Source organism: Periplaneta americana, chromosome 16 (assembly GCF_040183065.1).
Source record: "Periplaneta americana isolate PAMFEO1 chromosome 16, P.americana_PAMFEO1_priV1, whole genome shotgun sequence".
Taxonomy (NCBI): domain Eukaryota; kingdom Metazoa; phylum Arthropoda; class Insecta; order Blattodea; family Blattidae; genus Periplaneta; species Periplaneta americana.
This window is the reverse complement of record NC_091132.1, coordinates 73,917,375-73,942,665: the sequence shown is the minus strand read 5'-3', so window position 1 is coordinate 73,942,665 and position 25,291 is coordinate 73,917,375. Positions and strand designations below refer to the sequence as shown.

The following is a 25,291-nucleotide window of genomic DNA, read 5'->3' as shown; positions in this document are numbered from 1 at the left end:
CAGTGTTGCGATGCTTTTTTTGTAATTTATTACTGTTTCTGTTTGTATTAGTTAAATAGTTCCTTTACTTTTTTACTTTCCCGTGCAATATCAATTGACCAAAATGACTTTTACTTTTGGAGGACGGTTTAACGGTCTCCTGAAAAGATTAATTATAAAACTTTATTATTATTATTATTATTATTATTATTATTATTATTATTATTATTATTATTATTAGCTTGCTTGTCTTTTCTCAATTTCAGTCAAGATCTTCTAAAAATATTCACATGAAGAACCAAAATTTATTATCTATACTATACTTTGTCTTTGCCATTTTATATTTTTCTGTATATTATTATATGTGAAATGTTCATGGTTTGTTGCAGGTATCAGATCCAAATTTCTCTTCACAAGTCATGGTGTACAAAGACATAGGAGAAGAAATGTTGCAACATGCATTCGAAGGTAAGACCTTAAAACTCGCTGCCACGGTTCATGATGATGGTAATACATTTTGGAGCTTATGCCTACTTACTCACACGGATATAATAAACACCATAAATCATATATTCTAATCGTTGTGCCCACTGTTACATAAACCGAGTGTTTCTTTCTCTCTTTAGGTTATAACGTTTGTATATTTGCTTACGGACAAACTGGCGCCGGGAAGTCGTATACAATGATGGGCCGGCAGGAGGAGGAAGGACAGGAAGGAATCATTCCACAGATCTGCAAGGATCTCTTCCGGCGGATTCGAAACACATCGTCAGAGGAACTCAAATATACCGTTGAAGTAAGTAACTAATGCTATTTAAAAACCATGTTCGGACTTAGCTACTAAATTAATATTATCCTTGAAAATAGAAATATAATTCTAAATACAGAAAACCCTCTTTTAGCCGAACTTCGCTTTTCCGAAACAACATCGCAAAAAAATGCAGCCAATGTTTTGTATATCCCTGTAATATTTTGTTCATTCCCTGTATGTAGCATGGCTACAAATTTAAGAGTCAATGTCCTCTGTTTTTCACCTCCATCCTCAAACACTTGTTTTATATAGTAACCAGGCGCGGCCGGTCACTGGAATCGTCATTAAAACCATCTTCACCAATACGGCTTCTGCCATCACCGTCATCATCCAGAGTCGTTTACTTTAGCCCAGGCATGCCAAAAATCAGACACTAAGGGCCGTATTCATAGACATTCTTAGCGTGGGCTTCCGGTGGATGATCAGCGAACTAACGTTTTTCGTATTCATAAACCAATGTTAGCGATATGATATGATATGATATGATATGATATGATATGATATGATATGATATGATATGATATATGATATATGATATGATATGATATGATATGATATGATATATGATATGATATGATATATGATATGATATATGATATGATATGATATGATATGATATGATATGATATGATATGATATGATATGATATGAATCCTGTACGAGTAAGCAGTCGATAGCCGGGGCTAGTTTAGCACGCTCGTAGCGCGGGCTAGCGAAATGTTATGAATAGCACCCTTAATGTGCAGTTATGTGCGAGGATCGCCGCAGTCTGTGCGGACTGCATCATTCAAGCGTTGCTCTTACCAGTTCTTAGTTGGAGGGACGTACAATAATCTATTCTGTGCTTCTAGGGTTGGATTAAATAGGTATTTGGACATTATAAACACACTTAGCAGAAGGAAAAAAAAAAACACATGTATTAACATTGTCTATATTTGACATTTGTAACACAAGAAACTTTAAGCTTATTCAGTTATACGTCACAAAGAAATGGTTTTGTAAAGCATAATAAATTAATATGATTTTTATATAGTATTTGAAGGAAAAAATTAGCAATAATTTCGAAACAACAAAAAAACGAACAAGTAATTACATTTTACGTAGCAGGTACTAATTATTTTAAAGTAATAGACCCTAGTCTTTAATTGTTCGTCAAGCATTATTATTTATTGGGACCATTGGTACACACATATTGAAGTAAATATTATACTCCCAGTTAATTACATGCAGTAGAACATTGTGAAGTTTTTACAGTGAAATCATTTCCTTGCTGTATGCCAATATAAATTAACATTAATATTAATAAATAATATAAATTAAGCTTAGAATTTAAATTCACATAATACAGTTTATTTGGAAAACGTTGAGAGCAAGTATCGACAAGTTGGGAGCGTTACTGAAAGAAATTAAAAGTGTAGTTCACAAGATGTGAAGCGACGATATTCTCTTTATGTCAGGTTTAAAGATTTATTAATGTAAGTATATTAACATAATATAGTGACGTGAGATAGAAAATTTGCCATTACATATTTTTCCAGAAAATTTTTTCTCCTTGCAAATAGTTGCTTTCTTCGCTCCTTACAAACTCAAGAGCCTCACATGTATTCCTCACTATATTCTCATCACTTACCAGCTTATGAAATGAAAGTCGTAAGTCGTCTAATCTTTGATGTCTGTGTTAGTACAGACTCCAAAACAACGCCATTGTCAAGTCTATTCATTCATTCATTCATTCATTCATTCATTCATTCATTCATTCATTCATTCATTCATTCATTCATTCATTCATTCATTCATTCATTCATTTATTTTATTCCATAGATCTTACATGAGCAATGACGCTTTGAGATGTGGAACAAGTCACAATTTTACAATATTACAATTACAATTATTACAGTTTTACAATTTAGTAATTTTCTACAATTTTTACAATTTTGTGCAATTTTTTACAATATCTTGGCGAGATGTAGTGAGAGTACTGATTAAGAAATAAGCGCTGGCAAATATCATATTTTGAGAACTTTATTAATCTGATCTAAACTGTCACAGCACTATTACCTAGACATGGGCTGATGAAAGCCTTTCATTTTAAAATAATTATTGTTGGCTGAGGAAAACTTTATAACAATTATGCTATATGATTCGTAATTTCTCTTCTTCGTTATCTGTGAACTCCTCACTTTATTTATCATAACTCATCCACAGACACAGCCAAATCAGCACCCGTAATGAAACTGTGTTACTGAAACAAAAGCTGATATGCTGCTACAGGTACTGTATAGCCCTATCGCGCTCCCCTCCAAGGCGATTCACTCCCTCCAGGTAGGGGAATAGAAAGTGCACATCGCACAGAGACAGCGTACAATGTGCGCGACTGCACATTGTGCAGGGTTTTGGCATGCCTGCTTTAGCCTATCAGTCATTTCCAAATGAAACCTCTTCCAAAGCTTTATCGTTCTATGTTTTATTTATTAAATTTACTCTTTTGCGTCGTTATTTCATACTTATTAATCTAAATTCTCTTTATAATACTTTCCTTAGCTTTAAATAGCAAAATTCTTACATTTTTCTTACATCGATAATAGTTATACGTAAGATGTTTTCAGTATTGATAATGCCACTCATAATAGATGATGTTCAATATCGCTGATATATTCAATTCTAGGTGAGTTATATGGAAATTTACTGCGAACGCGTAAGAGATCTGCTCAATCCCAAGAACAAGGGAAATCTTCGTGTAAGAGAACATCCTCTGCTTGGTCCATATGTGGAGGACCTCTCAAAACTCGCCGTCACCTCATATCAAGATATACACGATCTAATAGACGAGGGTAACAAAGCAAGGTGAGAAATCGAAACTTTCTATGGCATTCATGTATTCTTGATGTTTAATTTTAGAATAAGACTGAATTTCTTCTTACAGAACCGTCGCCGCAACAAATATGAATGAAACCTCGAGTCGATCACATGCCGTGTTCACTATATTCTTCACACAGCAGCGCCTTGATAAGACGACAGAACTTGCTACAGAGAAAGTGAGCAAAATCTCATTGGTCGATCTGGCAGGATCTGAGAGGGCAGATTCTACAGGAGCCAAAGGCACTCGTCTCAAGGAGGGTGCTAATATTAATAAATCTCTTACTACATTGGGAAAAGTGATCTCAGCCCTTGCTGAAGTGGTGAGTAGGAATCTAGCACATAATTTTCTATCTCTGTCTTCATACAAATGTTGAAGTAAATTCAATATTTGTTAAACAGAATATACAGTATATGCTGAAGAATTTAACCTTTATTCCGCGTCACATTTTTCCATTCCATGTTCGAAGAGCACGAACATGAAAATATTATAAACTGCATAAAATCCTACACACCCTTTTATTTGTTAAACAGAACTAAGCAGAAATTTTGATATACAAGATGGGGCATTTTTAGAGAATTGTTTTTAAAATGAGATAAAACTTTTGAAGTGAATAAAATCAGTGTTTAAACAACCTAATAGCTTATTTAGACTTTTGGATTTTGTTAATTATCCTAAACCAGGATTACTTTGACCCACTGAAATACATTTTTAAATGTTCTTTTGCTGGTTTCTTGTAAAAATTTCGGAGATAAAGCTCCAAATTTCATATGCGAGTGCGGGAACATTTCCTAATAGTCACTGGTAATAGTATATGTGATGAAACTTAGTACAAAGCTGTGGCCAAAGTTACCTGGCACATGAGGTTACTTTGACCCACCTATGTTTTCTCATATATAATCGTAGTAAAATTAAACTATAATACAGCACTGGGGAATTGAACTACAAACTGGCAATAATATTCTTAAAAATAAGTCTGTCTGAAACGTGAAAGATATTTATTTTGAGACAAATATTTAAATCTCTCCAATGTTTTATGCTACAAATTCTTGTTTACAAGTAATGTTCACAATATAATATCTAAAATGGTATGGCATGAAGTACACAAAGATACATTATATTGATAAAGGTGCAAAACAAAATAAACAAAACAAAACTACAGATCTTTTATATTCAGTTGACAACTTGAAGACTGAAAAAAAACCCCTCTTCAATTGTTTTGAGAGGGGGGGTATTTTCTTTCCCACTGGTAAAATAAAATGTTCTTCTGTTGGGGCCATACTCAATACCGACCAATAGGACTTGCATGCATACAGTTAGCATAAATTCCATTTGCTTCAATTTTCGTGATAACAGATGTATATAACTGGCCTTTCCAAATTACACAAAATTTCCAACAACCAATAATTGGGTATTTTAATTTCACTGGTGTAATATGGCCAGCAAACAATTACAACGAAAGAAAATTTAGCGCTAGGGATTACTTTGACCTGGGCCAATGTAGCCCCTATCCACGTGAAGAGGTGCTGTTTATTTTTAGATAGAAAATACTGTCAAGGGGTTTTACAATAATCAAATATTGTTCACATATCTTGTATGCCAATGCTTTGAGCTTACAAAAAATACACATACTTGATTTTTTCAATAACCAATATCGGCTGGGAAGAAGGAAGTTTACACAATATTAATTTACTACTTCTACGACAACAAAGGCCATGAAAATCACAGGTGTCCAACAAAGGCCGTTCTAGACAATCCTGATGGCGGGAGTTATTCTTAAAATATCTGACTATTGTATGGCGCGTAGAAATTGATGATGTGAATATGAAACTCTCAGTGCGAAAAATTTTTTAAACTTTTTGTCGTGTGTGGGCCAAAGTAACACTCGTTGGGCCAATGTAACCCTAGTTTACGGTACACTATTGGAGTAATTAAAAAAACACATCCTTTAAGTGACCTCCTCCATTTACAATGCACTCCTGAAATCGTTTCTGGAAATTTGTTACGACACGAACACATAACTCCTGACCAATGTGTTAAGTTTCATGCCGAATTTTGTTCTTCAGCTGTTTAACATCATTTAATCTATGGGAGAACACACACTGTTTCAAACACTTCCATAAAAAAATCTAGAGTTGCCAAATCAGGTGAACGCGAAGGACATAGATTATCACCAGATCGGGAGATGATGCGTCTGGAGAAGAAGCTCTGCAAAGTCTACAAACGTATTCAAGAGCTGAGGAACAAGATTCAGCATGTAATTTGAACACATTGGTCAGGAGTTGTGTGCTCATGTCATACGTTCCAGAAGCGACTTGAACATAGCATTGCAAGTGGAGGAAGTCATCTGAAGGATGTATTGTTAAAAATACCTTTGAACAAGACCCAAAAGTATAAGTGATAAGTAGAGCTCGGAAGTTGATGAAATATCTTTCTCTGAAACATCACAGTAAAAACAGGATGCAATAGAAATTCGCTTCACTTCAACACGAACTAATATAGCCTACTTTTGTTTTGAAATTTTCGGTCTATTATTTTCTATTGGTCATTTTTTTAGAAAATGTTCTACTTTTTTGTTTTACTTTTTTGTCCTTTCTGCTTATGAGTGGCCTTTTACTGCGGCGTAGTCGAGAACCTACTGCCGGTTGCTTATGCAATTCGATTGTGTCTTACAAAAATAATTGCTCTTACGGTGGCATCAGCCTTGATTCCTGATCACATGTGTTACGTGTTTTCCATCATTCAACGCAAGACAACAAATACTGCAGCCACAGTGCCCGCAGTCAGCACATTGTATCACACAAGTGAAGATGTAAAAATGCCGAAAGTAAAAGAAAGTAGACAAAGTTTATTGCGACAGTTAGTGACTGAGTTTGATGAGAATGTATTTTGTACAGATGGAAGTATGCTATTATTTTGTTTGTATCTTACTCAGGGTGCGAATTAAGATTTCTGATAAGGGGGGATAGAATCCTAGATATAGAATACCATACATAATATTATTATTATCCTCATTTGATACGGCTCAACGCTTGGTCGCACTGAGTTGCTTGTCTTGCATCTTGATCATAATAATAATTATATCCATGAGCAGGCTTAAGATAAGATGTGTAATTCCTAAGTTATTGATTGTTGTCAACTTGCTGATGATGATAATACATCAATATTATTTTATTTGCTTACTTTATAAAGTACATACACTCTTATTAAAACGATTATATTTTGTGAGGGGAGGATAGAAGTTATCCCTGGCAGGGATGTTAATATGAATTTATGAGAGGAGAATGACTTTCCAACAGGGGGGAAATCCCACCTATCCCCCCAGTTAATTCGCATTCTGATCTTACTATTAAAATCATGATAATTTTTTTAAATTCTAATGTCATATTTTCAGAAATTTGAGGTCATTTTATCCTCCTGAGTCCTGAGACATTTGTTGTTTTATTTTTAAAGTTCAATATAATTTCTACACATACTGAAATGAAGAAAAATGCTGAAAACATTCTGCAGGTTACAGTTAGAGCACAAGTATTATACTAGACTTCGAGTCTTTGCACATACATGTTATATGATAATCATTTATGAAGTATAGTATACTATACTCTCAGAACTCAGGAGGTTATAGGTAATTTTTCTGTAATTTTTAGGTTATCAACTTTCGAGACTTAGTAATAAGCTCTTAGGTTGTTTAAATACATATTTGATTCACCTCATAAAGTTTTATCGCACTTTAAAAATAACTTGCTGAAATGTCTCTCCACTCTTGTATTTTAAATAAATTAATTAAACCTTGTAATCATTTCATTTTTATCTTGTTTCTTCTCTTTACTATTATGCAAATGAATTTCTTAGCATATCGCAAAATAAAATATTCGAAATATTATTACTTGCAAAAGGATGTGTATATATAAAATATAATTGAAGTAAAATCACCATTATCACTACTACTATACCAGTTCTATCATCTTAATCATCATCATAAATATTATAGTCACACATCTACTTCCATAGTCATCATCAACATCGCTACGATCACCAATACCAACACAATCGCTACCAACACCACCTCCGTCATGATCACCTTCATCACCACCAACTTCACCACCGCTGCCAGCATCTCCATTATCACCACTATCATTACTTTGATCTCTATCATCATGACTGTAGTCACTCATCACATCATCGCTATTGCCATTGTCATTGCAACATCATTATCACCGTCTTTATGTTATTAATATTTATTTTTCTAGTTACAGTAGATTAATTAATAGTGTTCCTCTCTCTTCCTAAATATTTGAAAACTTATCTTTTGCACAGTAGCAGAAATGCCATTGTAGTAATATAATGTGCTTCAGTTGATGATTAACCTATGTAAGTATATTGTTCGTAACTTCCAGGTAAAAAAATTTCCTAAACTTTACAAAAGAAACAAAAATAATATACCATAATTAGCGCTATGTAGTACATCCATAGTTATAATTCTGCTTTTAATATTTTTATTTAAATAATAGTTGAATTATAATGTAGGGAACCTTTAAATATGTAATAATATTGTAAAGCATTAAAACTTAAGCTTACACATTTTCTTAAATAAGGTTACTCATATGTCCCTCAGCATATGATGAAAAAAATTACTGTACATAACGTGTATAAACTTCTCTTGAGACATAAAGTAATCCTAAAGATATATACTTACGATTACATTGTTTAGTTCGATATGTCTCAGAAGATTATATTGTCTGATTTAAGCCGTTCATTTTTGCTTAGGCAGCCCCAATAACAGTCGAGACATGTGGGAGGTATTTCATGGTTTCGTAGGAGGAATCAGGAGTGGATATAACGTTCACTGACTTCATCGCGTGAATGTCACGAATATTAGTCTTCGTATGATAATTTATTGTTAAACACGTGCTGTCAACTGTTCGATGACCCAGAACCAGACTGTTCCAAACCCATTTTACTATTTTTTTCAGGAGAGCTATTTTAAGCTCCTGGCATTCAAAGCTTCATGAAACAATTTGGAATAGCTTCATAGCAACCTTATGAAGAGAAATATTTACAATTTTGTTTGATTCATATGTGCAGACAAGAACTGGAACACAATGAAATACAGATTTCTTTCTTATAAAAAGTTGGACTTAGAACAGTCTGGTTCTCAGCCATCGTATTATGTTAATTTATTTATTGACTTTTCCCTTTCGAAAGTTTATTCCTATCTTGGATAATGTTTTATCGAGTCATTTGTTCTTTGTATAGTTCCTATAACATTGTTTTCTTCATATACAAGTTATATCGAATCCTTCAAATTAGTTTATTTATTTTGTTTCATTCCGAATAAGCAACGTATCTTTAATAAACAGACAGCGCAGAATTTTTACAAAATTTATTAATTTATTTCAATATATTTTGAATATGTCACGCCTAATGATACTATCATGAGAACTTCAAAGCCTGAGCAGACCAAGAAAAAAGTTGGATCCAGACTGTTACAAACCATAATTATGGTCGAAGACATACGAGTTCGATAACAACCCGCTTGGAATTGGACGATGTCGACGTAGTTTGCTTGCTGGAATATCTTATATTTAATTATTCTTTCGAGATATTAAAATTTAGTTTTTACGAGCTTCAGAGATTCGAACCGTAAATGGTTATGGACGGTAGAATTCGAGTTTTCATAGCTACTGCTATGGAACATTCTTATTTTTATGATGTTACGATGGATTCCGTATTTCCATTTTAAAGTAGTGGGTCATTCCATGCAAAAAAAAAAGTATGTTTTTGAACCATGATATCTCAAAAGTTAAAAATATTGTAATAGGTTATTTTGTATGTTATAAATATGAATTTCAAGAAATACTATATTTATATCTTTCATAGTTTGCCAGCAGTCATAATTTAAAATATTGGTTTAACAAAGAACAGGGTTTCACTCATTTTACTATGTAAAAGAAGATAGAAAAGTGATTTCAATGCAATTAGAGAATAGAGAGCCTTGTTTATAAATGCCCTTAAAATGAAAAAAAATATATATATATTTTTTTGTTTTAATACTTACCCACCGAAAATAATTAAAAAAAATATAGAACACAAAATGCAATTCATTTTTACAGACGAAAATACATATGTTTAATTCTATAGGGAATGCTGATTCCACTGTGAAAATTTCAGAAAGTTGACTTATCATGTTGGTTTTTAATAAAAATAACTCGCCGGAACAAAGGAGCTCAGCAGGTAGGCTCTCCCGTCGTACAAAATGTTGCGCGATCAAGATCAGGGAGACGAACGTTTGAGATTACTCATCGTTACGAAGTCTCGCGAACGCTGCGACCGCCACACATAGCAAACGATTTTCAATCGTCGGAACAAAAATTAACAATTTTATTAATTTAATTATTCACAGGTTTTTTTTAGATAAAGTCATAAAACTTGGGAGATGGATTAGGAATAAGATTTTCTTTAATACGAATGAAATTCGCAGGAATTTAATTTGTTGCATTCGAATATAAAACTATTTCTTTTTTTCAATGAGGTGTTTTTATGAGCATTCCTTAATATTATTCGGATTAGTCTTTAAGGTATTAAAATATGGTTATTCAGGTTTACAATGGCGTCTGTTTAGTTTTGATATAGGGTGTCTAGAATATTTTAAGTAATGGATAACATGTATCTGCCACCCAGTTTTCAGTCATCTGTATGACTAAAATATTAATGATATGGCGGTCATAGTTGGTAGTTTATTGATTTTCATAATAACATTATTATATTAAAAGCCCCAAAAAATTCATGACATCGCTGGCATATTCTTAAAATTTTGTATGGAATGACCCTAGTATTACAGTATTCTAGAATCATCTCGAATCTTAGTTCGAAATTAAAAAGTACGAAAGGAAGGACCGAATATCGAACCCACTCAGGCAGTCGATACAATCATAAGAACACGTCACTCTAACTAAGAGCCATGAACTATCCTCGAGAGATCCGCGTATTATAAAATGTTTGTTTCTTTACTCAGGCGCATTGTATGAATTAATATATCAATTAATCCACCGAACCTATGTCTACTTATTATTCGAGATGTTTTCAGTCGTTACTTAAATTAAAATACAAGCGCTGTGAGTTAGAGAATTTCAACGACGAAAAGTATTGTTTGTCCACCCATAGTCGTGTTGTGCGTGATGCCTAAAACAATTAATGAACGCCTTGAGTCAGACACTCTGTACAGTATTTCTTTAATTCGAGCTGAGGGATACATCTTGCAATGTCAGGATGAAAGGAATGTGCATAACAATGTATTGTACTTACATTGAACTTGATAAAATTAATTTATGTTAAAATTGTAAAAAAGAATGTAGTTTCTAAAACACCTCTATAATGAAGTACACCTGAGAGCTACGTAACTCATTGTAGTTATTAAGAGCATCTTGAAGTTACTTCAGCAAAATAATGTAAATAATAGCAACATTATGTACAGTCTTAGAAAAAAGTTTTGTTACACAGATACTATGTCCCAGAAAGGAGGCAGTGCACATGATCAGAGGACGAGCGACCTGGTTGATAAGAGAAAGACAGGTTAAGGTCATAAAATTAGTTTTGTTTCGTTGTATGTCCGATCATGCGCGACCAAACTTTTTTTCTGAGACTGTACATAGCGCATTGTTGATTGGTATTATTTTTTTTCCTGAATCATTCCTTCAGTGTGGTTCAAGTAGTGGCGTTACTGACCACAAGTCTAGCGGACTTGTTACTTTTACTTGTCTTGTACTACTCCTGTGTTCTCTTAAGAGGCGGCATTTCGCCGTGCTGACCACATGAACAGAGACTTCCGCTACGTACATATGTACATGTATGTTTAATGTTAGTTGCTCAGAGTTGAGGACGAAATGGTCCGTCGAGCTCAGTTCTTTACGACATATGAATGTGACTTTATCTAAACATTCAATAAAGTGTTGATATTGATAACTTCATGTGCCGTAAAATCTTTCATTTTTAAGTTGCGTGTTTACAATCCTTACTCTTTTCTTCTTACTGCCATACCTGAAAACTAGATATCGCCGCCAACTATATGAATTCCCATGGTCACTGGCTTCACGATATGTTTAATGGATTTGGTTTATAATGTGGGAGAACTCAAGGTTAATATCAGGTTAATCTCACGAAAGTTGAATATTTAGCGGTGGAATGAGAAGGGACAGACTTGGACCTCTGCACTGCTACAATAAAAGCAGTGGATCAGTTTAATACATATAGGCTAGTTCATTTTACGAGGAATGCTTGTATTAAAGGCCAAGCGGCGGCAAAAGTGTGTGCTGCGCAAGCGACCTTGGCCGTGATGTGTCATATACAAAGTCCCTGGTTCCAACGTATTTTGATTCAGTTGAATATGAAGTTCGCTGTGGTGTACACGTATTTTGTGAGAAGATGACGTATAATATTGAAGAACGAGTTATAAAATAAAATTGTAAGTGTGCTTAAATGCGACAGGGTCATGTCAGTAGATTTACTGGCATGTAAAAGAACTCCTGCGGGACAAAATTCCGGCACATCCGGCGACGCTGATATAACCTCTGCAGTTGCGAGCGTCGTTAAATAAAACATAACAAACATAACAATATACTGGAATTGAAAAGGAATTCATTCATTTAAAATGTGATTTTATTCTTATTGAATTTTATTCATTATATCACTGGTTTAAATATTGTCTTTTTTCAGGTCTTATTCTACAGAAATAGCAGTCGTTATGAGAATAACTTTCATACTCAGATAATAAAATTATAAAGAAAGAATTTAATCTCTCTTATGGAGACTACCTTTCTGTTAAGAATACATTTATTTAATGAAAAATTGTTCCTACACATTTATAATCTTGCTCACATATTCCTCTCTAATATAGAATATAAAAGACTGAGATTGTTGATAATACGAATTCTTTCTAAGAGTCCTTTAATCGAAATATCATTACGTAATTAAGATCTGTAGACAGATGTATTTAGAGCATCTCCTGTGTTCTAAAAATGGGTTGAATCAGATTCCTTTCATCTTGGCTATGCAATTATTGGTTTTAAAAGTATTTTAATGTAAATTCCTACTTGCTAGTTATTGATGTAAAAATTCGCACAGCTTCTTATAGTATGCATTCACTCAAATAAATTTTCTCTTCCATTCTGTCCTTCTGGATTAGGCGGTAAGTGCTTCTTGCATTAGTTGCTACTTAATATGTGTAGTATTTACACTTTCTGAACTTTTGTGTGTTTAGTATTGATACTTTCCGAAGTTTATGAGGCAAATCAGTTACGAAATTCTCAGGAGAAGCTAATGTAAATAGTATTATTGCTTTTTTATTTTCTATTTTGCTTGGAATATGTTGTAAAAGATTAAATACGTGTTTATTGGTGTATGAAATATAAAATCTTCCAGAAATAAGTCTCTGTATTTTTACAACTCGCTCCAGCAATTTGTCGTTTTGTTAATAAAAATAGGACACTAAATCTAATTCTAACAGCAGATAAATATTAAAGTACTGGTATGACCAGTTGGAAATAAAATTACAAATGTTAAATTTAATCATTAGAATGTAACAATAAAAATTTAATCATTAGAATGTAGCAACTTTCAATGAGGTAAATGAAGAAAAGTATTTCATAACAATTCTTAGACTATCGATCTGTCACAAACGTAAGAGTGACTTGAGTATTATAAATGCAAATTACCGTTGTCAGTAACATGAAAAAATGATTATTTTGTTTGTGAGAAGAGAGAAGAAACTTCTCATCCTCCCGGTTTTTCGTTACTGATTTTTCCAGTGTCTACAAAGAAGTGTAATACCAAAATAAGTAGAATTTCTTGTGACTAACATTGAAATTTGTAAGTAATTTAATATTTTTGGCAAAGTAAGCTAATAGTGTACTTCTTCTGCACTAATAGGCAACTAAAAAGAAAAAGAAGGCTGATTTTATACCTTACCGAGATTCAGTCTTAACATGGCTTTTACGAGAGAATCTTGGAGGAAACTCAAAAACAGCTATGGTAGCAGCTATCAGTCCGGCAGACATAAACTATGATGAAACTCTATCAACACTCAGGTCAGTGCAAATTTTGTTTTATGATCCCGTGCATTTAGTCATTTCATGTAAGTTTCTGTATGGTTGTGAGAGAATCTACACTAGAGATGAACAAAACTAACTGCCGCTCTCGCTCGCTGTGTTCGTTGCATTTCTTTCGGTCCGTCTCGTAACTCTTGTACGCTTCGAGTCCCGCTCATCATTCTCGAAATAGCATTTGGTCCACGTGGAAAGATTTTTTAACTTTGAATAACATACATAATTGAAATAAATAACATTAGAGATGTTTAATTGATACAAAAAGACAAAAGAAAACAGTATCACAGTTATCAAACTGTCCTGGTTCTATCAGATATTATTACCTATGGTTATATAAATAAAAAAAAAAATCTCAAATAAATTTGAATTTCTAAGAAACATAAAACATAGCGTTAAATAAAACGTTTTGTTTTACTTGAGGTTGTATACTTGATCTCAGACATACGAAAAAGAATTTCCTAGTCTTTAATAAGTGCCCAGTAAAAAGGTAAAGGTAAAGATATCCCCGTAACATGCCATGAAGGCACTTGGGGGGCATGGAGGTAGAGTCCCATGCTTTCCATGACCTCGGCACTAGAATGAGGTGGTGTGGTCGGCACCACGCTGTGGCCGGCTTTTACCCCCGGGAAAGACCCGGTACTCAATTTTTGTAGGAGGCTGAGTGAACCTCGGGGCCGTTCTGAAAGTTTGGCAACGAGAAAAAAATCCTGTCACCACCTGGGATCGAACCCCGGACCTTCCAGTCCGTAGCCAGCTGCTCTACCAACTGAGCTACCCGGAAGTGCCCAGTAATTAAATAAAGATTGGGGAACGGATTGCTACACTGAAAGGTAGAGATGATGTTTCAAATGGGCTACTTGATTATTTATAAACATATAACAGTTGCCAAAACAAATAAAAGTTCAGTCTGGTATAAACAACTGTGACGATTCAAGGCTGCTTGACGTTCGAGAGTTGATCACTCCCGAAGTCCCGATTTCTTGGAACATTTGCTTACAAGCAGTCAACGACAGGCAATACTGTCGTGCGGGTTTTCGGCTTTGCGGCGCTGTTAGTCTTGCATTCTCGCTCGTTGTTCATCTCTAATCTACACCATATTGCATTGTAAGTCGATGTGAATGAGGTTAAATAATAAGACAAAGAAGATGAATTGCATGCAAGCCCATGCAATTATTGGATTTTATGTAAGTTTCTGGTTGTATAATTGTGAGAGAATCTATACCGTATTGGATTGTAACATTATTGAATCCAGCCATTTTGGTTTGGGGGGGGGGGAATTGATTCCCCAGGAGGAGTTGAAAATTTTGAAGCGCAATTGTACAACCATTTTTGCGGGGACTATTTATTTCAGAGTTCATTCATATCAATGGCTAAGAAGTGATACCACAGTCTAGTATATACAGTCACGAACCTTGAGTTTATGAGGCTACTAGAAACAATAGACTGTGCAGTACTATTTCGCATTGTCTGTAATAAGGCGATAGTAGCGATCCTAGTGGTTAGCAACTATCTATGGATGCATATTTACTACGTATTGAGTTTCGTGACTGTATATACTAGACTGTGGTAATAATTCGTATCTACAGAAATTGTCGTTTAGTTTAACTACAGGTACATTGTTATTTAAAGTAACTACATTAGAGTAGAGTAGAAGATCTTGCAAAGCAGAAGCATCCGATATATGAAAAGTTCGTCTATTTTGAGAAAAAGTAAGTTAATTTTTAAAACAGGTTTTTTTATTCACTTGCGAATGTAGAGATAGGCTACGAGGTATCACTTCCCAGCTATCGATATTTATTTAGAATTTTGTATTTTACGTTACTCTTTACAGTAATTTTTATGTTGAGGTTTTTCTTTATCCAATACGTATTAAAACGAACAAAAATGAGCCCATACTGTTTCTTTATTACTGATATTTAGATAAGTAGTCAAGGTGATGGCATCATCATGAATTAATATGTTATAGGTCTATGCTTTTCTTGAGTTAAATTTGGCACTTAGACTTACAAATTATAACACACAGTATGTCGATTGTTGTGGCATTTTTTAAAATGACACAGATAAATCAGAATTGCCACATTAGTTATTTTCTAACTAAATCTAGTGGTAAATTTAAAAATCGAATTAGATTAGAGACACCATTGGATTTTGGTAGGAATACAATGATCAGAACCGGGGGGGGGGGAGAAATTGCCGCCCTCCGGTACCCCCTGGATTCAACACTGTCGGTGTGAAGGAAAGAAGAAGAATGCCATTGATTAACTGGAGAATATATTGGTTAAAAGAAAAATTGGAAAGTGATAAACCAAAAGTAAATTAAAGCTGTTTGTAAGCATTTTAGAAGGAGAAACCTTTTTACACCCTGCAAAACATTGCCAATTTTGAAAGCTAAGAAATGTCTTACTTATGTATAGAAAAATTTTGTTTTAATTGTAGCCTAAGTTTAAAGGTAGTTGAACAATTTTGAGACTTATCTAACACAACCTCACTTTTCTCCAACAGGTATGCTGATCGTGCAAAACAGATTGTATGTAAGGCTGTTGTTAATGAGGATGCTAATGCTAAACTGATCCGCGAACTCAAGGAAGAAATCATGCGTTTGCGTGACTTGCTGAAGGCAGAAGGCATCGAAGTAGAAGAAGGTACGTTTCTTAGCTCACTGACTTTTATATATAGTAGGCTACCCATCTTAAGACTTGTAAAATATTCAAATATTGAATGTTGTCAAATATAATAGAGTAGCATCATATTATATCATTTATAACTGCTATTAACTTAGATTTATAGAACTGTAAAAATGTATTTAATATTTTTGTACAGTAATATATAGTATTGTACATTTTAGAGGTTTTCTGAAATATTTCTAAGCTCATAACAAGCCATAATCTGAATCTGAAAGGAGTGAAGTGTAAATTATTTTTTTTTTTTTATTTATAATCATCTTTTGGTTAAAGAATGACTTACTTTATACACAATTTATTCTGATGGATTTTGTTGCCCTAACAAGTTTTCCTTTTAAGGCTTTTAAATTTCAAATAAAACTTGAAAAGTGCGTGCGTAATCTTTGGTTATCAAAATTAAAAACATGCATCAAATCAATTAATTACAATTTTCTGAGTTTCTAAGTTTTTTATCTTTATAATATAAAGTATTGTGATAGCAAGGGATACTTTATGATTATGATAAAGAAGTAAACTTTACAAAGTCTTGATAAATTATTTTGTCTGTGTGAACGAAATACTTCTTTCTTCATGTTAAAATTTCGTCGGTTTACAATCAAAACACATTAAGTAAAAAATATTACTTCTGAGAAAAAGGCGTTTGAATGTTCTTGACAAAACTGAATCCTGAAAAGATTATTTTTAGCAAGTTGTTTCTCTTTGTGTGTATTTTATTTTCTAATTTTAAGTTTATGCTCATACATTATGTACATTATAAACGCCTTCGTCTTAGAAGTCATGTTTTTTACTTGTTTGCTTATACATCAGGCCATATTATAAAATTGTTAGAGATGAAGAATGACATTTATTTTGAGTAGGTAATGATTTCGCAGTGACAATTTTATACAAATAGTTCTTTGTGTTTTTGATTCATTTTTCTAAGTATTTACTACTTAAATAAGTAGAAACAATGCCACCAGTACTGTTTCCAAAACCAAAACTTTACTTTTAAAATTAGGCTATAACTTAAATTTATGCTAAATATACTTTTAAATCTACGTGAGACTTTACTTGCGTTTTGTTTTTCCGCCATCTTGATTGATGAAAGTTTTGGCTTATGATTAGATAGCTGAAATTCTGTATATAATTTATTTAACTTTATTTTCCAAGTACAAGCTAGACATTTCTATTACTTTTTTATTGCATGTGTTGAAAAATCTTTGAGATGGTGAAGATATTAACTATATTTCGAAGTGGCTTGTTATGAGTGCTGGAAACATTAATGATAACCATGTACACTTTTGTAATTGAGACAGACAGTCGGATTCAGAGAAATGCTGTTTTATTTTGAAGGTTTTATTACATTGGAGTTTAAACCCAAATAGAAATTGTTTCCCCCTTGTTTCTTCCTTTTGTATCGGACACGTTATTCTGAATGCGGCTGTTTTGCCGCTGTTTCTTGGACCGCTGGACCAGGGCTTAGCAACTATCTTAACTCTCTTTGTCTTTTTTTTCTGTATTATTCTGCCCAGGGCCAGATGGTAAAGTCATATATGAAAAGAAAGAGAATAACAATAAGAATAACAATAGTAAGTAAACCAGACTTCGTGAAGTAACATCCATATGTTCTAGCTTTCCAGCTGCCTTGTTATTTTATGTTTATGGGATTAAAATATAATAACAACAGCCACAGTGGTGAATGTGTTGCTTTTTGTAGACTGTACTCCTATTCTTGGGACGAAACCTGTATGGATTATATCTCAACTCCCTCGTAGGTTTTGAATATTTATAACTGATCTCGTATGATTATATCTAATGATTACAGCATAATTCGCTTAAAAGAATATAAACTGTAGTTTTTTGTCCTTTTAGGACATCATTCTTTGGTACTACTATTTTACACAATATTGTTGTAGACCAACTGGTAAAATTCAAAAGTTCTCCTTTAAAACTGCATTTACTATTTTCTGCGTGAGTTTTGTTTAGTGTTTTAAAGGAACATAATATGTTGTTTTCTATTGTTAAAATATATACTAATGTAGAAAACATTGTTTTGCGAATTATATATTTAATATAACTAGAGAAATTTCTCTAGGAACTAGTTTGTTTCTAGGTTTTTAATTTCCTGAAAAACTTCGAATAAATAATTACAGTATTCTTAATTATTTTATTTTCACTTTTAAAATATAATTGGGCAGTCAAACTAAAAGGAATTTGTTAAAGAATTCACGTGCTTAAAAGTTTGCTATCTACAAATTAATAAAATATAATAAAATTGAAGAGAATATATAACAGTTGTATGCGCACTACGTCTAACATACAGTGCTCATACAACTGTTATATATTCATTTCAATTTTATTGTATTTTATCAATTTTAATGAATACTGTTATAAAGTTGATCAAAGAACATGTATTTTATCATTACAAATTAATATATTTATAACCTATAAACTAGACGTGTCATTTAGTAACTAATTGTTCTGAACTTAAATTAAATTGTGTACTTGATATAGAATGTTTATATTGATATCGATACATCGTAATAACAAACACCTGCTAAAAATTGTGGATATTTACGTAAAATGTTGTGAACATAGAGAACATATTCATGGGTTTATATGAAGACGTGTTTCGAAGCCACTGTGGTCTGTTTGTATATTATTTTATTCCTCAAATTTATTTTTCCATCACTAGAGTTGTTGGCTTCTGGCTTTGTCCCTGTTTTGTATTGTTCAACTCTAATGTAATCTGTATATTCTCTGTGGAAAAGTATATAACTAAGTAATGCCTATGTGACCCTAGTAAATATAACTTGTTGGACTCCATTTGCATTTTGCACAAACAGACGTTTCATGGGTTTGAAGAACAATTAGTTATGGGATTTACGTAATCGAAGTACCAGCACACCGAAAACTGTACCCATGATGCACCCTTCTTTTTATTTGGGTTGAAAACAAATTTAAATTATGTAATTCTCAAAGTAGGAAGGAATATGGGTTCTAAAGCACTTTTGTCTTGACAATAATTATTGGACTTCTAATGATGTTAAATCTAATATCTGCTCTAGAGAATAGGATGTGAACACTAAAATGAAACAACCGATCAACTTAAAAGATTACCATTCGCAGAGTGTCATTATAATGAATAAGATAAGAGTTTACACAAAGTCAAAGAGTTTCCTGTTCAGTAGAGAATTATGTTTTGAGCTACGTTTTAAAGAACATTTTCTTTTCTGTTGTCAGTGGCGATGAATGTCCTATAATACTCAAGCATATTCATCATATTACTTTCATATTGTTTCCTAGCTTCACATTTATCTGGTAGTATTTAATAATTAACCAACGGTTATTTTAGTTGTCTTGGTGTATAATTTCTATAAATTTTGGAAAAAGAACATACATAAATGAAAGGCACAGGGGAAAAAAGATCAAGGCCACATAAAGAAAATTTTTCAAGAAAGCAAATTGAAAGTTAGACTCTGATCGTTTTTCATACAATGCATAAGTTTAAATTGCGTGTTTCTCGGACGCTGATCGTTTATATGTTCAGTAATATTTAACATGTTGTCACGTATTAGTTATCTATTGGTAGTAATAACTCGTTTTTACCGATCTTTTTTATCCTGTATCCTTCAAATATTAATCTAAAGCTGAATAAAAAGGAAATTCATCAGCAACAAAAGAAGACTGCCCAATGTACAAAATTATACAAAAGTTAAATCATTTAATTGATAACCAGTTTACACAAAGGACACTTAAAAAGGAAAATAAGGCAGAGCAATGGATTAACATAAGTAATGATAGTAAAGTCTTCCATGACCTACAGCTCAAAGAAGCAGTTACAAAATTAAGAATGTATGTTGGGCATTACTGTCTAACTACACATCTACACCGCTTTAAAATTCGTAATTCAGACAGTTAAGTTTGTAAGGATTCAAATTCCATCATGACTGTGAAACATGTTTTGAAGCAGCCCTGTGCATAAATGGAAAGTGAAAGGGAGCAAAGAAACCCCCGCCCATTTCTTTCCGCTTACACCGTCTTATAAACAAAACACACACACACACACACACACACACACACACACACACACACACTAAGGCATTATGCATCAGTGATGGATTTTAGGCAACCAGCGAGAGCCGAAAGTTCGTAAAATCTGTTATGCCTGCCTTACACAATCCATCACTGAGCAATGTTTACCTTCCTGCCTACTCATCTCCGACCGAAACATTGCTGTCTCAGCCGGAAAAGATGGAGTGGAAAGCTAAGGGATAGTCTGCAATGACTCGATTGAGATATTAGCTCCCAAACTGAGTATTAAACAAAGAAATCTAGCAATCAAAGAGTATAGCAATTAGTTTGTACTGGAAAACACGAAGGAGAGTGATGTAAATAAAAAAATCCTGCCATTGGAAACGAACAAACAAATATTAATGAAGATTTGTCATAAATTAAGATAATATAAGTAAAATGAACGCAACCAGAATTATATTTTCTTATATTAAACGAGTCATTGATTTTAATGAAACAATATTAAAAGCACTTTTTAAACACTTATGCCTAATTACATCCAAATTACACTTATCATTACGTACATTTTTTGAAGTTGTTAGAATTGAGTCATAAGATCAATAGACAGATGAGATTTCTACGTTTGTACCCATATTCCTTCCTGCATACTCAGCGATTAGAAGAAACATCATAAATCCAATTGGCACTTCATAATTATGCTTGGTACTGAGGTGAGTAATAGGTGAATTTTATTTAATTTTAGTGCACTTTTGTTACTATTATTATGGAATGGGACTTCGGATTTCGTTACATTTATTTTGTAGGAAGCAGGGATGAATGTGCGTTGCATGGCCTTTGCACATGTGTACGTGTGGGAGCGGAGCAATGCAATAGCAATCTGATGAAAATTGAACTTTCATAATTTACGTAAAGTATGTTGTGATTCTGTATTATAAAGTATAAATGAAAAATTTTTCTTCAGTGAGAAGAAGTTAAGTAATGGCGAATTGCTTGGTCTTTAGTTTCTGAAGATTGCCCTTCTTTATAATTATACGTATTGTTAAATGTTTTGATGTAGTTATTTTCCGTTTTCTTAATGAGAAAGAAACATGGTATTGATGTTCAGTAATTTGTAACGAAGAACAATGTCCAGAAATTAATTTTTTTTATTACTTCCTTTACAGTCATAGAAATGTGGAAAGTTGTCCCCATTTTCGCGTTTTAGTTTATATATTGTAATGTTAAAATGAAATAGGTACCTTAATGTTTGCCAATGTGCTAAAATTGATTGCTTCGAACTTATAAATTATAAAGACAACAGATTCAGCAAAATCTCACATACTTTGTACAATGTACAGACAGTTATGAGAAACATATATTGTGAATTTATAAGATAGTTAAACATTGTAATGCTTCTCATATTTGTCTGAGAACTGGAACTGTGATTTCTGTTAAAAAAAGTAAGTCTCCTTCAAAATTGCCTTCATTCGACAGTACATTTTATTAATACATATTCAGTTTTTTAACCACTTTTAAGACTGAATGATGTATAATTTGAGTGGAACATTAAATTGGAAACATTTTATCTCATATTTGAAACAAAGAGAAGTTTCGTACTTTTATGGTATGGTTGTGATAAAAATAAAACTTAATATTTTTACACGGTAGTTTGTTGCTCCCTCCCAACATATTTTGATACTGAGGTACGCTTTAAGTGTCCTTCTCTGTATACAGTCCTTAGGAATAATGTTGCAGATCTGTTGAACTGTTTTTTTTAAACACTTGTGGCTGTTCACATTGTGGTTTTAGTCCATGAGACACCTTTATCATAATATTTTAAATATATTTTTTTATAAATATTTTATTTGCTCAATTTTTTATTAACTTCTGTTAACTTTTTCTCCATAGAAAGTAATTTTCTTAGTAGTTTTGTGAGAACATAGTATAATTTCATCTCCTTTTTCTTGTTCTCAAGCATTTTTATTGAGTAATTTTCCCTCCAGTAGAAGTAAATATCAGTTTATGAAGGAAGTTTCCCTAAACTGTACGTGTAAATCTATTCCTACACTTAAATTACAAAACTAATTTGCTAAGGACCTTATAGATACGCCTGTACTTTTCAAGATTCCTGACACAGAGGGGCGTACGCAAGGGAGGGTTTGAACCCTTCCCCCTTGAACTTAAAAAATGACATATTTAGATTTGAGTTTCCTTAATCCATAATCACTTTCCCTTCAGTAATATTTCACTGTCAGGGTAACAAAATCTACATCGACATAAGGCATAGTCCGTCTACCCTCCTTCAATATATTCATCACACCAGTTTCATTCTTCATCCTTGGGGAGTTCCATGTTTCATTATTATGTTTAATAATTAAATTTATTTCGATATATTTTATTGTTTCCATGGATTTTCCTGTTATGTAAAGTGTTTTACCTATCATATACAAATAACTGTTGACTAAATATACGATTATTGTGTAAGTGTAATAATGACGCAAGCATTTTTATTATACAAAATTAAACACAAGTTGAAATTTCTTAAAAATTGGATGGCTGTGAAAAAATTACGTTTCAAAGATTTTATAAGGATATTCATGAATATTATGTTCTATTAGAACAGCGATTCCCAACCGGTGTGTTTTTTATTTACAACAAAGTCTTTCATATGTTACATTTTATTTTGAGACAGACTTTACCAATGAAACGTGAACACAACAATGCTCAGTTTAATTTTTCGGCGTGGCGATAGAATGAAAGTGAACACCTGCAATAATGCTTAGTAATTTGTTTACTCTACCATCCACTTAGTAATAAACCAGAGTTTAGAATCATCAGAACTTATTGGTCAGTTTCAGTATATAGGGTAAAGATTGATAATACTGTGATGCGAGTAATATTGTGATTAGTTCTTTTTGAGCATTTATTGCAATTTTACTGAGCGAGAGAAGAACCGGTTTTGTGCAGTAACTTGTCCACGAACATTCCCTTAATACCGTACGTTGACGCAAAAAACCGACCTTCCTCTCACTCAGTAAAATAGTAATAAATTCTCAAAAAGAACTATCACAATATTACTCGTATCACAGTTTACCAACCTTTACCCTACATTACATATGAGTGGTTGATAGTGCGACTATTTTATCAGAATGGTTTATTTAGATTTTTATCTCTTGCTTTACAATTCAGTTATTCTTTGGAATATCCAGGAAACAAGTTAATTGTTGTAGTTCATGGTAAAGAAGCCTTACCAATTACTGCCACCAGTGAAATAATTTTGTTTGCTAAATGCAAAGATAAACTTTACTCCATTCTTATTTCATCCCATAGCAACTAACAGTAATTTATTAATATATTCCAAATAATTTTGGTTTAATTTAGACTGTGGAGAATTGTAATGAAGCATGACTATGAAAAACTGAAACATGTGCTTAGTTTAACAGATCTGCTGCAATGTTCTAGTTATCTTAATTACTGATGTGGCTTGAACACTACATTTTTCAGCTTTTTGTCCACGCAGGAATCAGCTTTCAGTTAGATTCTTTCATATAAGCTTGAGAGCTTATTTTATTTAAAAGTCATAATCAGTAATCTTGACTGGTTCCTTAAGGTTCTCCCTCGTCTATAATTTCGAAGTTCCAGAATTATATCTATGACGCACAATAGATCCAAGTCTCTTTCCTCCCCATTTCATAATAGAGTATCCAACGTTATTTTTATCTATAATGTAATAATCAAATTTATGATTATTACAATGTAATTAGATAACAATTATTTCCATCGTCTGTATGGCATGTCAAGTATGCAGAATTCTGATACTTACATTGTATTTTCTTGCGTCATCTTTCTTTTTTCTCCTATAAAATGAATTTTATTTGCTCAAAATGGCTAAATGTATATTAAATAAATAGATGCTAATGTCACATCCTCCTATTTCACAGCATGCTTCCATATTGCTCCTAATTACTTTTCTGAGCTTAATGTGTAAATTCTGATACTTTTTTTTTTTTGCTTTGTCATTTGCTAAATTAATTTGTACATTAGTACAGTGACGACCATTTATATTTTATATTATCAAGAAATATAAATGGACTTTCCAGATGTGGGTGCACAATCAGATATTTATGAAAGTGTTTTATGCTATAGGCTAAGTAGTATATATTTATTTCGTTTTCTTATTTAGTAGGGAAGCCTGAATACATTTAGCTAGTGCCAAATTTTTACAGTAAAGCTACAGTAAAACCTCGTTAATCTGGACCCTGATAAGCCGGAATTCGCCTAATCCGGACAGGCAAAAAAACGATGGGTTTGGAAAAATTAAAGAACCTTGTTTTTTAAGACTTCTATACATTAGAACTATGGAGTGACAATATTACACCTATAGTATTAAAAATAAAGAAAATCATGAAGTTTGCATTAAAATAATTGAACTATACAAACAGATATTATTATCGATTACACAAACAAAGTTTAAAGTATAAGTAAGAGGCAGAAGAGTGTATTTAGGCCTATGCACTTTAAATACACCATAATAAACGTGTTTTGTTGCTATAAACGGAGTTTTAATGCATTTTCTACTGTTCTTATAGGATATTTAAGTTAATCCGGACTTTTGTTAAACCGGTCAACTTATCCCCCCATGAGTCCAGATTAACGAGGTTTTACTGCATTCTTCTTTCAATAATATATAAGCATTCATTTCCAGTACAGATATTATAGTAACCTTTTAGTCAAATCAATCTCTCTTTCATATTTATGTTATTGAATGTTATCATGTTTTACCTTCATTCTGAAATACAACAAATCTGTCAATTGGAATGGAAACAAAGCAGCGGATGAAGTGCAGAAATGTGAGATGAATATTGCTATA

General features: G+C 32.8%; 1 protein-coding gene across 19 annotated transcripts in view; it reads left to right on the top strand.

Annotated features, from left to right (window-relative positions):
• Nucleotides 1–25,291, top strand: part of unc-104 (kinesin family member unc-104) — a 439,225-nt gene that overhangs the window by 331,924 nt on the left and 82,010 nt on the right. For 18 of the 19 annotated variants that reach the window (XM_069849498.1, XM_069849500.1, XM_069849510.1 and 15 more), the window contains 7 exons: nucleotides 369–447; nucleotides 606–775; nucleotides 3,456–3,634; nucleotides 3,714–3,969; nucleotides 13,572–13,729; nucleotides 16,250–16,389; nucleotides 17,940–17,996. In XM_069849498.1, the coding sequence (XP_069705599.1) occupies nucleotides 369–447; nucleotides 606–775; nucleotides 3,456–3,634; nucleotides 3,714–3,969; nucleotides 13,572–13,729; nucleotides 16,250–16,389; nucleotides 17,940–17,996 (1,039 nt within the window). The remainder of the gene's footprint in view (nucleotides 1–368; nucleotides 448–605; nucleotides 776–3,455; nucleotides 3,635–3,713; nucleotides 3,970–13,571; nucleotides 13,730–16,249; nucleotides 16,390–17,939; nucleotides 17,997–25,291) is intronic. The other variant, XM_069849511.1, reaches the window with a different exon arrangement.